This window comes from Lotus japonicus, chromosome 1 (genome assembly GCF_012489685.1).
Source record: "Lotus japonicus ecotype B-129 chromosome 1, LjGifu_v1.2".
In the NCBI taxonomy this organism is placed as follows: Eukaryota; Viridiplantae; Streptophyta; class Magnoliopsida; order Fabales; family Fabaceae; genus Lotus; species Lotus japonicus.
The window spans coordinates 133,987,232-134,002,849 of record NC_080041.1 but is presented as its reverse complement, the minus strand read 5'-3'; the positions used below and the strand labels follow the sequence as shown (position 1 = coordinate 134,002,849).

General features: G+C 36.7%; 1 protein-coding gene and 1 long non-coding RNA gene across 2 annotated transcripts; both read right to left on the bottom strand.

Moving 5' to 3' along the window:
* Positions 1-5,630: 5,630 nt before the first annotated feature.
* On the bottom strand, positions 5,631-9,829 carry LOC130732733 (zinc finger protein GAI-ASSOCIATED FACTOR 1-like). Its single transcript, XM_057584724.1, has 4 exons — positions 9,483-9,829; positions 8,244-8,640; positions 6,766-7,043; positions 5,631-6,606 (listed from the first exon to the last, which is right to left on the bottom strand). Exons 1-4 carry the CDS (start codon positions 9,670-9,672, stop codon positions 5,813-5,815), a joined length of 1,659 nt encoding a protein of 552 aa, XP_057440707.1. The 5' UTR covers positions 9,673-9,829; the 3' UTR covers positions 5,631-5,812.
* A 1,212-nt stretch (positions 9,830-11,041) lies between these two features.
* Positions 11,042-11,680, bottom strand: LOC130732732 (uncharacterized). The gene is made up of 3 exons (XR_009017115.1): positions 11,605-11,680; positions 11,194-11,291; positions 11,042-11,092 (listed from the first exon to the last, which is right to left on the bottom strand). It is a non-coding gene; the product is annotated as an uncharacterized LOC130732732 (long non-coding RNA).
* Positions 11,681-15,618: the final 3,938 nt, after the last annotated feature.

Genomic DNA, 15,618 nt, shown 5'->3' with positions numbered 1-15,618 from the left:
ATGACTTTCTTTGTCCTTCTCACTTTTTCTTTCAGTTTTGCTTTCTTTTCATAATTTCATTCATATTGGCATGCGCTTATGGGCCTTGAAGACACTAATATGGACCTCCTTCGCAAGTTGTGAGGGCGCAACTCCAAGCATTCAGCTAGAGAGAGACCCAACGTTGTATTAATACATCGACACTCTCTGGCACCTTTATCTCCTATTCCAATTGAGAATATCTTTTTTTCTTTCCTACTTCATTTATCCTCTTGTAATACTAGACTTCTTCTTAGTCTAAGGTATTGTGTCTTCCCAACTTGATCTCCTAAGCGTAGCGGAAAGGTAAGCGTAAGTGGTATCAACATCTAGGCTTGAGAAGACATAATCCTACACAATATATTACATCACAACAACTAGTTATCATCGCATCGGGCTATATTACAGAGCATGCCCATCAACTAGTTCCATACATCACTACATCATATCATACATCAGTTATCAAGGTCCTACTACAGCTGAGCTTATCTTACAAGGAAACAACAAAATAGCTCAACTACATCATTATCAGAACATCAAGTAACGCCATCACAACTCTACTCCTCCATAGGCAGCTGATAAAGCTAGCTGTCATGCACCAGCCATCCCTCTAGTCGCTAAGATCATCAAAATCAGTGGGCCTTACATCCCACCTCCTGACTCTCGTCTCCCTCCTCCTCACATCTCCATTGGCTAGGACTCCATTGCTACTAGGGGCATTCTCCACATGCCCATTCTCTACGGGCACACCTGGCTGGGGACTTGGCTGTGGCTGTGGTGGCACAGCTGTCATTGGAACGACAAATGTAGGCATAGGCGGTAGAGGGGGATCCTCCATATCCTCTTGTGCCAAGAAACGTGGAGGCATGTAAAAGCAAAACATCCTGGGGAATGAGACCGGATAGCCCGGAGGAGGGCCATTCGGATGGGAGTACCAGAACATCGACATCCCGGTATACGAACAAATGCCTGTGTCGGGATTAACGTGCCATCCCTCAGGCACCACAAAGTCTGCTACTATCGACTCAATCGGGAACTCCATCGACTCCGGCTAAATCTTGGTTATCTATCAAAAATAAAGCGTAAAGGTGAGTTACAGAACAACTTAGATATAATAATATATGATATATCAGTCAGAAGTCAAGCAAATAATCATATTCAGTTAGCAATCAATCATCATCCTGCAAACACAAATAACTTCAAATAAATCATATAAAGCAAATAAAAGTTTATGCTCTGCATGCCACCGCGTCAACTGTTTATAATCCGTATGTATGCTGGGCCCATTGGCTTACAAAGCCTTAACTTCGGAACGTCACTCGGGAATATGGCGCCCCCGACCCACTCTTTACCGAGTCTGAATACTTTCTTAGTGTGTCACTTCCACTGCCACACATGGTCTTACGGGCCACCTCAAGTATCTCGGACATCCACACCAGGTGCACATCCGGGGTCTCAGGTGGAAGTTGTCGTACGTTCCTACCTGCACGTTTTATGATGCATGTAAATTATTCAATTATCATTCAACCATCTCCCCCTTATCCTGTCGGGAACCTCGCAAGGTTCTGTTACTCCTTTTTGAGTAGTTATCTTGAAGGCATCCTGTTTCCAAACCTGAAATACCTGTCATTCAGTGATTAACTATAAAAACATAGTTTCATGCATAAACAGTTATTACTTTAATCTAAGTTCATTATCACCTAATTAAGTTCTAGTTAAATTTTCCTAAATGCAAAAGCCTTCGCTTGAAAATAGAAAGTTGATCTGTTGATCACTGAATGACCATTCCATGGTTCCTGTCAATTTATGCTTTCAAGACCAATCCCCTGTATTCTTTTCTCTGATATCTGAATCTCCAGATATAATCTGCACCTGTCTAATGCATCATCCAATCATTCAAGTATCCATGCACAACCTGTATTAATTTACAACCATATCGAATAGCAAAAGATAATCAACAGCTACTAAATATAATTAAGAGCGATCCTCCTGACAGAGAATCATATAATCATCATATCCTCGCAGCCTATAACTCCCCTTACCAAGAGGAATTGAAAGAAGTTGTTCTTGACCTGCAACATACACAAATTACAAAATTTAATCAACAATCAAGCTCTAAGTTCCAATCCAAGTTCAAATTAAGTCCTTTAAGGTGTCTTCAAAGGTTAGTTATCAAGGCTTTAACATAATCATTACTCAGTCCCCATGTCCAGTGATTTGTAGCCTCATTAACGGCTCACAAACTCATCCCAAATTAAGCTATTTTAATTTTTAAGTCCATTTTAAGTCCTTTTTTACAAGTCATTTAAGGTCCAATCATCTAGGTCTGAACATAATAAATCAATTAATCTCTATGGTCATGGATTCTCAGTCCGTATCAAGGTCTCATAAACTGGACCCTAGCTATTCAAACCTGCACATAACTTCATTCAGTAAAATAAGCCATTTTAAATCAATTTTTAAACATTCTTAAGCTTGTTTAAGTCTCAATAACTCATCTCTTTTCACAATCAACCAACAACAGAAGATTTTAAGTCATTTAGGGCTGTAATATGAAGCTACCAGAGGCTTAGAGCCCCTGGTTCGTGCTCCTTCCTCTCTTGACGTGAAAAAGAGAGCAAGAGGTTGATGAACTTGTATTCATCTCTCTTTTCCAAGTCTGGACCTGTTTGTTACATAAATCAGTAAGCAAGAGTATCCTTCATGATCATTAGGTGTCCAGGAACGAAGAGGATAGTCTAGAACCTCTTGATCATGAAGAAAAGAACATGCATGAGAGCAAAACCGAAATTTCAAAAAGCTCTCAGTTCATAAGGAAAAGCTTCGAACTTTATGAAATAAACATGATATTTGAACTCAGAGTAAAAAATAGTGTCAGGATAGGGTCTTTTTACCGAGTTCTGGAACGTGCTCCGGCGAAGCTTGCCGGAGAAGATGATGGCGAGCAGCGGCCGGCGCGACGACGGAGGAAACGGGGTACAGGGTCGGCTTCGCCTTGGCCTCACGAAATCAAAGGTGGTGGATCGCAAGCTGGGTCTTCACGAGCTGAGAGGAAGAGGCAGTTGCAGGTTCAAAATGTTCGCCGGAGCATGGCGTTTTGGTTCAGGTTTTAGTGATTTTTACATGTTAAAGGTACTAGAGGCATCATGGATGAGTTATTTGGGATTTGGATGAGTTATGTCAATTTTATGGTACAATGTGGTTTATATCATTACAATGGGTTTCTTGATCATGTAAATATGAGTTTGGCCATTAAAATTTTATGTAAGCATACTACCATGTTCAGATGTTGCAGAGAAATATCATGATGACGAGAAGTATGGTGATGTGAGAGTAAATAGTGGCTGCTTCACGTTTTAGTCCCTAAAGTTTAGCGTTTTTCAAATATTAATCCCTAATTAAGGCTTACCTTGTTTCAAATTGTAGTCCCTAACTCCCTATAGAAGTTGCCAACTTGAAGACCCTAAAAGAACTAGGCCAAAGATCTACCTCAGCTCCCCAAAGACGACTTGCGCGCGTTGATTTGTGCCGCTATGTGGTAGTGGGCAACGTCGCCCATGTAGTCATACCTCATACCACATCGCTTCCCCATTAAGATGGCGCTCCTCGCCCTAGTCAAAACGCCATAAAACTCTGATAACTCCTTCGGCAGAACCATCAGCTCCTTCCCTCTCGAATCAGCATCTGCATCCACCACTGTAGCAGTCCCACCTACAATGGCGTTTTCTTTGTGATTTGTGACACATTTCATTTCAATGGTCATATTAAATTAAATAATTTTTTCTTTTTAATCAAATACTCAACCAAAATAGTTTTTTTTTTATTTCCTTAGTTAATATATATTTTTTCCATCAAGATTAGGTATAATGAAATATTAGCAAATCACTATCAAAATATTTTTGTATAAATTAATATTTTTTTATTTTCACAAAAAGGGTTAAAAAAAAGTCCTACATAATTCTGTATTGAATTTTCCCCATTTTATTGACATATTTAAGATAGAGACACATACACTTGAGTGAGTCAGTTTGTCAGCTTGAAAGCCTTCAACTTAGCTATTAATTCAAAAATCAAAGGCAGACACATAATAGAAACTAGGCTAGTGCCCTTTTCCGTGCGATGCACTGAGAAATGATTCTACAATTTGTTAAACTTAATTCTAAAATTTATTAAAATGAGTTAAGCAATTTAATACTGGCAGTCTGCTCACAGTTCCAATCATATGTTCGTGATGCATAAAATCAATTTCCAATTGTATTATATAAAATATCAAAGAAGAGGCGATCAAATATCTTAACCGTTCAAGCCAACCTCTACCTTTAATCTAAGTGTGTGATTCTATAAAGATGTACATTGATCCTATATAGATGAAGTATTTTCATTATATGCTTATCTATTCAACAAAATTGATATGATAGAATATATATATAGACTTGATTTTTTTTCTGCACATAAATATAAATATAGATAGAAGTAATTATATATTTTTTCTTTCTTAGTCTCTTTCATAAAATAAAATAAAATAAAAAGCAACTATTTTAATATCGTAAGAGTATGTGTTTTCTTCCCCATTAATTCTTTGAATAGATTCAAATATTTTAATAGTTCGATAAATTGCTTATTTATCGAAATATAATTTCATCTATGAACGAATTATATATAGTAAAGGCAAATTACTACTTTTAAAATCAGCTTGTAAACGTCAAAAAAAAAAAAATCAGCTTGTACATATCCACCACAGATGAATTCATAACATACAAATTCAATGTAATTAGGGAACTGATCATTTAATGTGAATATGTGATATACAATGGATCATGATCCCTCAAATGAGAGTATCCGAACATCTCTGATTTAAATTCTATTAAGGAAAAGTAAAACTCCCAATTTTATTTTGACAATCATAATATGATAATTGTACTATAAGTAAGCCCATTCAATAATTTTAACCATGCTCCATAAAAAAAAAAAGGTGGCACACGATTAGTAAAATGAGAACTTGCAAATAGGGAGTTTTTTTTTTTTTTTTTTTTGTAGATGACGCAAAAACGAACAAAAGAAAGAAAATAACTAAGGCCTCAGATGAGGAACAGGGGGAGGAGCCATGTGCAGAACCACCAGAGACGCACGAAGAGCAACACCTTGCTTGGCCAGCCAGTCAGCAAGAGCATTACCCTCCCGGAGAGTATGGTGAAGAACAACCTGCCAATCCTTCTGCAGCAGCTACCTTATAGAGTGCAACACCGCGGCATACACATGAAATTGCGACCAAGAACCACGAACCAACGACAAAGCAAGCATGGAAACAGGGGGTTTAATTTTGAGAAGCAAGAAAGAATTTTAATTTCATCATTGTAATGAAATTTTAAATTTTTACTTCTTGAAGTGAAAATTTGCTAACAATCAAAAATTCAAGTTTCAAAAGTGTAATAATTTATGAGAAATTTTTTAAAATTTTGAAGGTTAAGAAGCTATCTTTTTTAATTTTAGAACTTCAACCGAGAGACCTTTTTTTAAAATTCAAAGAGCTTGAAGGGTGGAGATGAGCTCTCCCAAATGAACAGTGAAATGGAACTTTCTCTCTGCTTCAGCTTTATTAAGTAATAGATAGATTGGCTAAATATCTGTGTTGAGTAGTTCAAATGGATGAGTTACAATATCTGTGTTGACTGTTGAGTAGTTCAAATTAAGCTGCTATCTAAAACCATCCAAACTTTCCTGACCAATTATGTGTAATTAAAACCTTTATAAGTCTTACAAACTCAATTTAAAGGAACATGTTTTGTGCCAGCTCTCAAACATCCCAAATGGGTTTCTCCATAGCTGAACCCTCATGTGGAACATGGTGATGAAAGTGATTCATAATTTCCATTGTTTGCTGCTGCTGCTGTTGCTGCTGAGGTTCATGCTGCAAAGTCACTCCTGCTCTTGAAGTTGAACCCCCTATGCCCAAGAAGTCATGAACCCTTGTCATATTGTCACTCCCTCCAAACCTTGTTGGCTCCATTGGGTGATGGTTACCTTCTGCCACATCTCTTCCATGGATCAAACTTGTAAAATCACAAACCTCTTCTTCCACACTCTTCATCAATCCTCTGTTTTGCTCACTTCTCATGGACATTTGGTTGAAATTTCCAACATCATCATTAACTGTGGTTGTTCCACTAGTGTTAGTATCAAACAGTTGAGAGAGTTCTTGGTGTCCTTTCTGAAACAAGTGGTTGGTGAATCCTCCACCAATGTTAGATAGATCAGGCTGTGGAGGGAAGTGGTCATATGAGTGGTGATTTTGCGGCTGCAAGATGGCACCAGAATATTGTGGTCTAGTAATGGAAGAAACATGATCAGGACCAGCCATGCTGCTAACATAGCTTTTTTGCATCATTGGAGAGTTAACACTGTTGCTTGCAGTGGCACCCATTTGTGCTGCTTTCTGAAGTAAAGCTGTTGCTGACATCTGAGCTGTAGCAGACATTAGTCCTCCATTTTTGCTGTCTTGCAAGTAATTGATGCCGGAGGCGGTGTGTGAACTAAGCTGAAGACTGGAAGAAGAGGGAGGCATGCTTCTTGGACCACCAAAAAGTGCGCCTGGGGGTGGAACCAGAAAATTTTGGTAAGGGGAGCGCAAAATTTAACAAATCAAATAAAATTAACAATGGTTAATTGATTAAATTAAGGAATTTTGATTTCTCTTAGGAGACACTGCGTCATTTATAATGTATGTGGTTATGTCCCTAATTTGTGCACCTGCATTGGTGGAGAACATGCCACCACCCATACTCATGGACCTGAACTGCGTTGGGACGAGCTCTTGTGTTGGTGATCTGAGTGAGGTCTTAGGGTCATAGTCATTGAATTCTGATGCAGTGTTGGAGCTAGTTCCTCTTAGGGGCATAGTGGACATGAGATCCGGCATTTGACTTTGCATGTTTTGTGGCATGCCACTAGTTAATCCCTGGTTCACTCTGTTGTTTTCTTCAGTTAATGCATCACAGAATGCTCTGTGGGTGATAAAACTGTCTCTCCTGCACGAAGAACAGAAATGGGTATGTAAGAACACAATTTAAAGGTTTCGTATAGTTAGACACTCAACAAAAATCCAATTTTTCTCTCAATCTTTCTCTTTTACTGCATTCATCATATATTACATTTGTTATTTCTCACTCACTATTATTCTTTCTTTCTATCCGTGGGGTGTAATGATTGCATTTATGTTAAGTGACTGATCCAAAAATTTTATGCAGTGGAGATAATATATACATATAAATTCGTAATAAAAAAATTAACATATACTATTAGAAGTGATGACATTTTTTACCAAATAAAACATAAGTGATGACATTTTTTATCAAATGGGTCACCAAAAATCATATACTTTTACTACTCAAGTGAAGACATTTAGCAACGTGAGACATAAGTAAAGACACTTAGCAATGTGATAAGTGAGGGCAATTTTTACCAAATGAATCATAAAAAACCACATACTTTAACTACTCAAATTTTTTTCTAATATATTTTTCTATATTCAAGTGAGGGCACTTGCCCTCATAGTACTCTACTTGCATCCGTCCGTCACTGTTTATGTTGCTCAACGTAATGCCAACGAAAGCTTAGAGCTTCTTTCACGTTTGCACGATGGGAATATACAATCAAGAGTTCTAATGCGTGTGAATGCATAAAAACGTGCTTTTGAGAATAAATTCAAACACACTCTTAATTACTTAGTACTAGTACTCTGATATGAGATATTTAAATTGAGAGTAATATTATGCATGAATATTTTTCCAACAATCACAAAAATTTAAGCTATTAGGTCAAGATTTTAATATTATATTTTTAACACGCATCCCTTATGTAAGACAAGAGTTCATAGTACTTGAAACGTGAATAATAGACAAGTTCATCTAGCGCATAATGAAATTTAAGTACTTATTAGAGTATGATAGACTCTTGATAACATGTCATTAATAAACTATTCCACAACTTGATCTGTAAAGATACGAGAAAGAATAATTGTTCTTTCACACCTCATTTTAGAGGTGGAAAGAGGTGGAAGATGAGAGAGATAAGAAGAAAAGAAAAGGTAAGAGAGAGAAATTATAATATGTGATAGATAATAATAGGAGAGAGATATAAATAAAAATAAGTGGAAATGAAGTGGAGAAAAAAATGAGGTGTCATTGTTGGTGTGTATATCTTGAATTGAAAATGTAAGTTCTTTATACCTGGAAAATATGGTTCCACAATCACATTTGTACTCCCTAGTACCACATGTTTTCTGGTGGGCCTTCCAATCAGATTGGACTGCATATCTTTTGGAGCACTTGTCACATTTCCATTTCTTCTCACCATGTTTGCGGCTGTAGTGCTTTTTTATGCCAGTGAGGTCTCCTAATGCACGAGCAGGGTTATGGTGGACGCATGATGGCTCAGGGCACACATACACCCGTTTCTTCACCTCATTACTTGTTCTTTGCTTGAGCTTCCAAGGAAGATTGTGACCTCTTCGGTGCAACTGAAGGTTTTGATCCCTCTGAAACCCTTTGTTGCAGATCTCACAGAGGAATCTATTTGTTGCCATTAATGTGGTTGGTGATAAAGCAACAACTTCAGCATTAGGATCTGTTTCATCAAATACACCCATCAGTAGTAGGATTTTGGCAAATAAAATAATATAGTTCTCATCTATAGACTAATTAAGTATATGTTAGAAACTCTTCTACAATTGATTTTGAAACCAGAAGAAATTTTTGTAAGTAGCTTCTCAGCTGCAGAATTGATCCCGATGAAAAAGAAGCTAATAAACATATGCTATGTTCCTCTTTATGAAATTTATGAAAAATTGAGCTGATTAACCTTTTAGTAAGAGTAGAGCTTGCACAAAATTTGAATAAATGATCTACAGCTATTGTTTGTTATCTCTGGAAGCTACTACCTTTTAGCAGCCTATAATTCAATGTTGAAGTTTGCAGACGACTGCCTTGAATTTTACCAGTAGAGATTTCAAAGCAAAATTCAGCATGTCAAAAGCTTACATAGACTTCTCTACTTTGTAGCTTCGTGTTTGGATTGGTGTTGACACACAATATTCAGAACCTACACTTTTTGCATGTTTGAAAACACTTTAGTAGGCCATGTTACGCCCCAAAATCACGTAGTTCTCTCTAAGTTCACTCAAGTAGCTTTGCGACGATATTCTACTTACACGTTTTAAAATCATTTTTTTAATTGATTCTGAAGTCATAATTAATTTTAGAGAAAAACTTCCGTGATAGTTTGTGAGAAAAAGAAGTTGATCGACCCAAACATGCTTATTGTAGCTTTTTAGCAGAATTGATTAAGATAATTTCCAAAACATAACCATAGAAGCTACAAATAACGAATGACCTTTTCACCAATTTGTCATGCACATCAAGAAAAGTTGAAGTCAAAAGAGTAGTACACTAGCACTTGAATGTATTTACCTGGATTCCCTGGTAGGTTTCTTTTCTTCTTGGTTTGCTGTTGATTAGTGGAGTCATTGCTATTGCAAGCTCCTGAACTTGAGTCATGGAGTTGGTTTAGTAGCTGTTGCTGCTTGGTTTCTTGATGAACTTCTTCCCCATTGTTTCCTGATGAGAAACTTCCTTCATCATCACCTGAAATATTTGACATTGAAATAGAAGGAGATTGAAAAAAAAAACAATAGAAGCTTATGTTTCTGTGTTTCCTTTGATCCTTAATTTCTTGCTATTAATGATGGAATTCACTAAAAGCTGAGGCTTGTTCTTTTGGTGCACTCTAAACAAGAATTAGAAAGCTATTGCTTCCATGATGCCAACTTGGAAGCTGGTCTTCTTTGGCCTTATATAATTATATATAATGCTCATAAGAAGACAACTAGTAGGTATATGCCCCTAACTTCTTGGTATTATTTTATTATCCTAAACAACAACTAATATATTTCTTTTCCATTTAACTCATAGTTCATATATATCTACAGAATGTTTGATCCATGTATATGCAAAAATTGTATACTTGTGTCTTGAGAAACAAATCATTAAGTTTTTTTTTTGAAAGTAAATCATTAAGTTAAAAGTAATTACTTCGTGAATGAAATAAATATTCCAAAACTACTAAAAATTGGTGTATGAATATATCATAATACTTTCACTAATAATCTGCACCACTACATCACTACAAAAAAAACGTTTTTTAGTGGGGTTTTTTTCTTGCAATTAGTACGGGTTTTCAACCCCCGCGAGTTACTTAGCGGGGGTTTTGAAAAATCCCGAAGTTACACTCGCCACAAATTATTAGCGGCGTTTTTCAGCAAACCCTGGTACCTGCATATACATTTAGCGGCGTTTTTTAGCGGGGGTTTTAAACCTCCCTTATCCGCAAGCTTTTTTTAACGGGAGTTTTCAACCCCCTTAAATGCAAGAGATTATTTACAGCTTTAAACTTGCCTTGGCTACCAAAGTTTATTCTAGGGACATTTTTAACCTAGAATAAGAGCCAATTGACACATTACAAATTGATCATAGAAAAAATAACAGCAGAGAGAAGGGATAAGGAATCCATAACAATGAAGATGCATGATTTTGGTGATGATGTGCGACCCTTTGTAAGGTTCCCTGTGAGCAATACCTTGAAGGTATTGCATGTCATAGAAATCAAAGATGCAATAAGTTAAGTAGCATTACCTCTACCAATTATGGCAATTGAAGGGAGAGTCAGTAGCTAGGGTGCTTGTCCAAAAACATCAACAGACAAAGGTCTAGTACATAATAAAACCAATGTTGCAGCAACCATAAACTGCATTCAATAGAAAATCATTCACTTACAGAAAATAATGAAAGCACGGTTTTGACATGTCACTTATAGTATGTTTGCAAATCATTCTACTATTCATCGCAAAGCCAAAACCAGTTGTGGGAGAAGCTTATGGGTGACAGAATTGATTCTGAGGAATCGAAATATGTTATTACTTAAAGAGACTTGTATGTAAGCATCAAGTAGTCCAAAGAGTAGTAATAGATACCTTGTCAGCTACGGGATCTAAGAACGCACCAAATGAATATTTTAACTTCATCTGCATTGCAAATATAGAAAAGACAAGTGATAAACATCTCAAACATGGAACAATGAAAAAGGAATGTCTGGTACGTATTTGAATTCAGTTTGAGTGAGTACCTTGCGAGCAATATAGCCATCAAGACAATCTGTAACCGAAGCAGCAATGAAAATACTTGTAGTAGCTGTTGTTCCACGCCAGCCATCCATATAGAAAGCTACATATAAAAATAAGATAGCAGAAAACCAATGTCATGGTGTTTGTAATAACAGGGTTTTCCAACTACTCCCATTGGTTCCATTCATCTTCTCTCCTCATAAATCACACACTCCATCTATCCTAAAATCTTCTATGAGTTGCTTCTTTTACTAGAATTTAGGTAGTGTTAGTCAATTTGCCAAAGGTTAACTCAGTATCTTTTTTTATTATCACATCAACTGGTACAGTTCAGGTTTTAACACTGGTTTGATGACAAATTGAACATAGAGACAAAACAAAAGAGCCAAGGAAGACTAAACTCGATAACTTACATGTATCGTAGGGTATTTTCTTTCTTCAGGAGTCAAAAACATACCAGAGCTTGTCCTGACATCACTCTTGATTCCTGTGGAAGACAGAAATATCATCATGATTTGTGAAGAAATACATGTTTATAAATGCAAATGACCCCACATGCTACAAGTGTGCTACATCTCCATGTTTTCTTTGATATGGATTTCCTTTTCATTTTAGTCTATTTATGCAGTACAAGAACTGACTGCAGTTGCTTGGCCATGTTGGAAGAGGCAAAATCAATTTTACTACTTTCTCATGATTAGCTCAAAATTATATGAATGACCTCAAACTAGAACCGTGCTTTGGTTTAAAGAAGCTCTGATGCCAGTTGATAGAAACTGGATCAGATAGAGCACCCAAATGGAATGGTTACTACTGAAACAACTCACTCTCCAAGAGTACAATGCCTACTGGTATTCGAGAAATAACACTCTCCACAAAACACCTTGGTCAACCAATTGCCCTACCTATTACCCCTTCCCCACTATTTATAGCCTCTCCTCACTCATTATCTAGCCTACTCCCTTTAACTAACTATTCTACCAACTAACTAACCATAACAACTATCAGCTATCTTGTTACAATAACAGTCTCTATCAGGGGTAGTGATCCCCTACATTCTGCTATTTCTCCTCTTCTAGACTCTGCTTGAGATCTATTTCTATCATAACATCTATTGATGGTCATGACCAGTAAAAATAAATTTTCAAAAGAAAATAAAATTGTCAATGTACCTTTCCAGTCTTGGTATCCACTAGTGTTAAAATTTGTTGGCGAGGGAGGGCTATAGCCCTTAGATAATCACATTCCTGTCACCATTTATTCAACACACTTTGCCAGCTGCAACAGTAATTGGCCAAAATAAAGGGAAGAAATCACATATTCCCATTCTCAAGTCCTAAACTTAGAGAAAGTTAGACTCTATAGAACATAAGATAACTGTTTTATACCTTTGGGAAACCAAGATGATAGAGACCAAGACCTGCAAAAGAATAAAAGAAAATGGATGAGCCATACCCAAGAAAAGAAGTTATACAAGGGTAGCCTAACCACAGAGTATCATATAGCTACTTTCTAATTATCATCAACCCATTTTTTTAAATCTCATGACTCATATAGCTACTTTCTTATCATCATCAATTCATTCACAACTAACATGCTTAATCTGTCTCTACATGATTTGACTGATCTTTTGGGTTAATTTAAATTCAGCAAGATAAAATGACGGAACCAATCACTGACAGTTACAATTTAGACACAAACCAACAACAAAAAATCACAATATAAAAAACACATTGGATCTACATACCAACAATTCCAGAACAAGTTGTAACAAATTTCAGTCCACCTGTGGACTTGTTCCCCTCATTGATACGCCTCAACAGGTCAGAACATTCACTTTCTGTATACGTGGTTGAATCTTCGCACACATTTAACTCAGATGGATCTTGCCGATCAATCTTTAGCACTCTCCAATATGTCCTGTTCTTGTCCCTTCCTATCATGTAAAAGTTCTGTGGCACAAACATAAAAACAAAAGCACATCCAAGCACGTAATTCAGTATATCTCAAATGGGATATCAAGAGTTAAATATAAACATTGGATTAGACAGGCATTGTAATTCTAGGGCCATATTTCCAAACCAAGTATCTAAATCATAAACAGAGGCTAGAAGATAACCCCTTCCAAATTTAAGGCAAATCCCATTTCAAGGTCAAATAGCAATAGGAAGTATTCGCATAGATGCTCACATTGCCAGGGAATAAAAGTTACATTCAAATTCACTTTGGAAGTAAAGGGTATATGTATATATGCTTATTGGAGATTATCTACTAGAAAATGCACTAAATAAGCTCCAATAAGTGCTCTTTGGTTTGCATCCAATCGGGTATGTATAAAAACATCAAATTAGTGAAAGAATGAGAGCTAAATCAGACAATGGAATTAGTTTACCAATTTATCTACTTCTGTCTACTTAGTCAACTAATTCTCATCCTGTAAAATAGTGAACCTATACATTGAGGCCTGTAACAAAAGAAATCCAATGATTACATAGTTTCCTGATTCAAACATTTAACATTGCAATTTCAAAACAAAGAAGAACCACCAATGATAATAAATTCACTGGAATACTTAATATCCACAAACACTAGAAAGAAGAATAAAAGTGCATAGCATCATACCGATAGAGTCTCATAGAGCCTAAACTTGTTCATACAGGAAGGTGCAGAAGCAGGAGGAAAAGAAGACTGAGAAGAAGCCTCATTCTCTGACGACGCCATGGCTATAGCTACTCTCAGATCCCCCGAGCCACAGGCTCAGAGGGAAACCATCAAAATTGCATGCAAACAGTAGCCACCTGAATTTCCCTTCACAAGATCACCACCTCTAACACAAGGTGGAGGAGGAGCCACAGCAACAACCACACACAGAAACGCAAACAACCAAATCAAACAACAACAACAACTCCATGCTCTGCGAAATCCTAGGCTGCTTCAAATACATCATTCTCTTCTCCGATCACAATTATCCACCTCTCTTCCCGTTCCAGCTCCTCCACCAACCGCCGCCGCTATCGTCGCCGCCGTCCGCGGCCGCCTGAGATATTCACCACCCAAGCTTGACGTGAAGACTCGGCACAACACAGATCTTCAAATTGCGAATCGCGATTCTATGGAAATGGAGAGGAATGTGCAGAGGAAATTATCAACGTTTGCGTAGAACCCTAAATCGCAATCTGAAAGAGAATTGAGAAGCGAGATCGAAGAGAGTGATCGAAGGGAGCTCGAAACAGAAGAAATCAGTGGAAATCGGGAGGTTGGAATCAGTGGAATCAGGTTGAAATCGGTGGAAATCAGGTTGAAATCGGTGGAAATCGAGATCAAATCGGTGGAAATCCATGGTTGAACGAACGAGTGAGAGTTGAGAACGAGAACGAACGAGTGAGAGTGACTGAGAGTGATGGAGAACGAGAACGAGGGGGTAATTAATGAAAATTTTGCGGGGGTTATTAAAACCCCCCTTAACTATTAAAAAGCAACGACATTTGCGGGGGTTATCAAAACCCCCGCTAAAAAACCCCCCACTAAATAACGTTTTTTTTTTTGTAGTGCATGCTAACTAGAGTTCAGACATTCATTTCTTGCATTCACATAGTAGACATGTTTAATTTCTCCTTTTCCCTCCTTTGGGGGAACATAAATAAAGGTTCAAATATTAGTTTTGTATTCTATCAGGAAGTTTGTTTTATTTATTTTCCATCTTTCTTCATTGTATTCAATCTCGTGGCCTTCATGGTAGTGTTATTTAACTAAGATTTATTTAATTATTTCTAGGGAAACTAGCTAATGAAGTAAGAATGTGTTTGGAACCTCGTCAAACTTTGCCTTAAATGTACATTTAAGTGCATGTTTCTTCTATAATTGATTATGAAGCCAAATTAGCTATCAGAAGAAGTTTTTGATAGTATATTATAAGTTTTATAATTGATTATAATGAAATGTAAAGTAATTCAAACACACTATAGAAAAAAGCAAAACAAAAAGTGTGTCTTTATTTTTTATACTTAACAAAAAGTGTCTTTATACATACGTTCCCTCCGTCCCACGACATATGCATTTAGCGGCAGATTTTAACTGTCGCTAAACGCAAAGTAAAAAATAGTGGGAGTTTTCACTCTCTTCCAATAAACACTCAAACTTTATGATAATTCTTATACTGTTGTCAAAAGGTTAGAATTTTTTCTTGTACATTATATAGATTGTGATGGTCAAACTGCATATTATCTCATTAGAAATTAAGTATGAAAATATTTAAATAACACATCCAAATGCAAATAAAATACATCGGAATGTGTTGTTTTCATATTTCATACTTTCACCAGTATCCAAACTTGTAAATACCTAAACGGATGCATGCAAACATCCTTTAAATATATGTATTAATATTAAATAATAAAATTGACATAAAAGAGGTTGCTTCCTAGTTA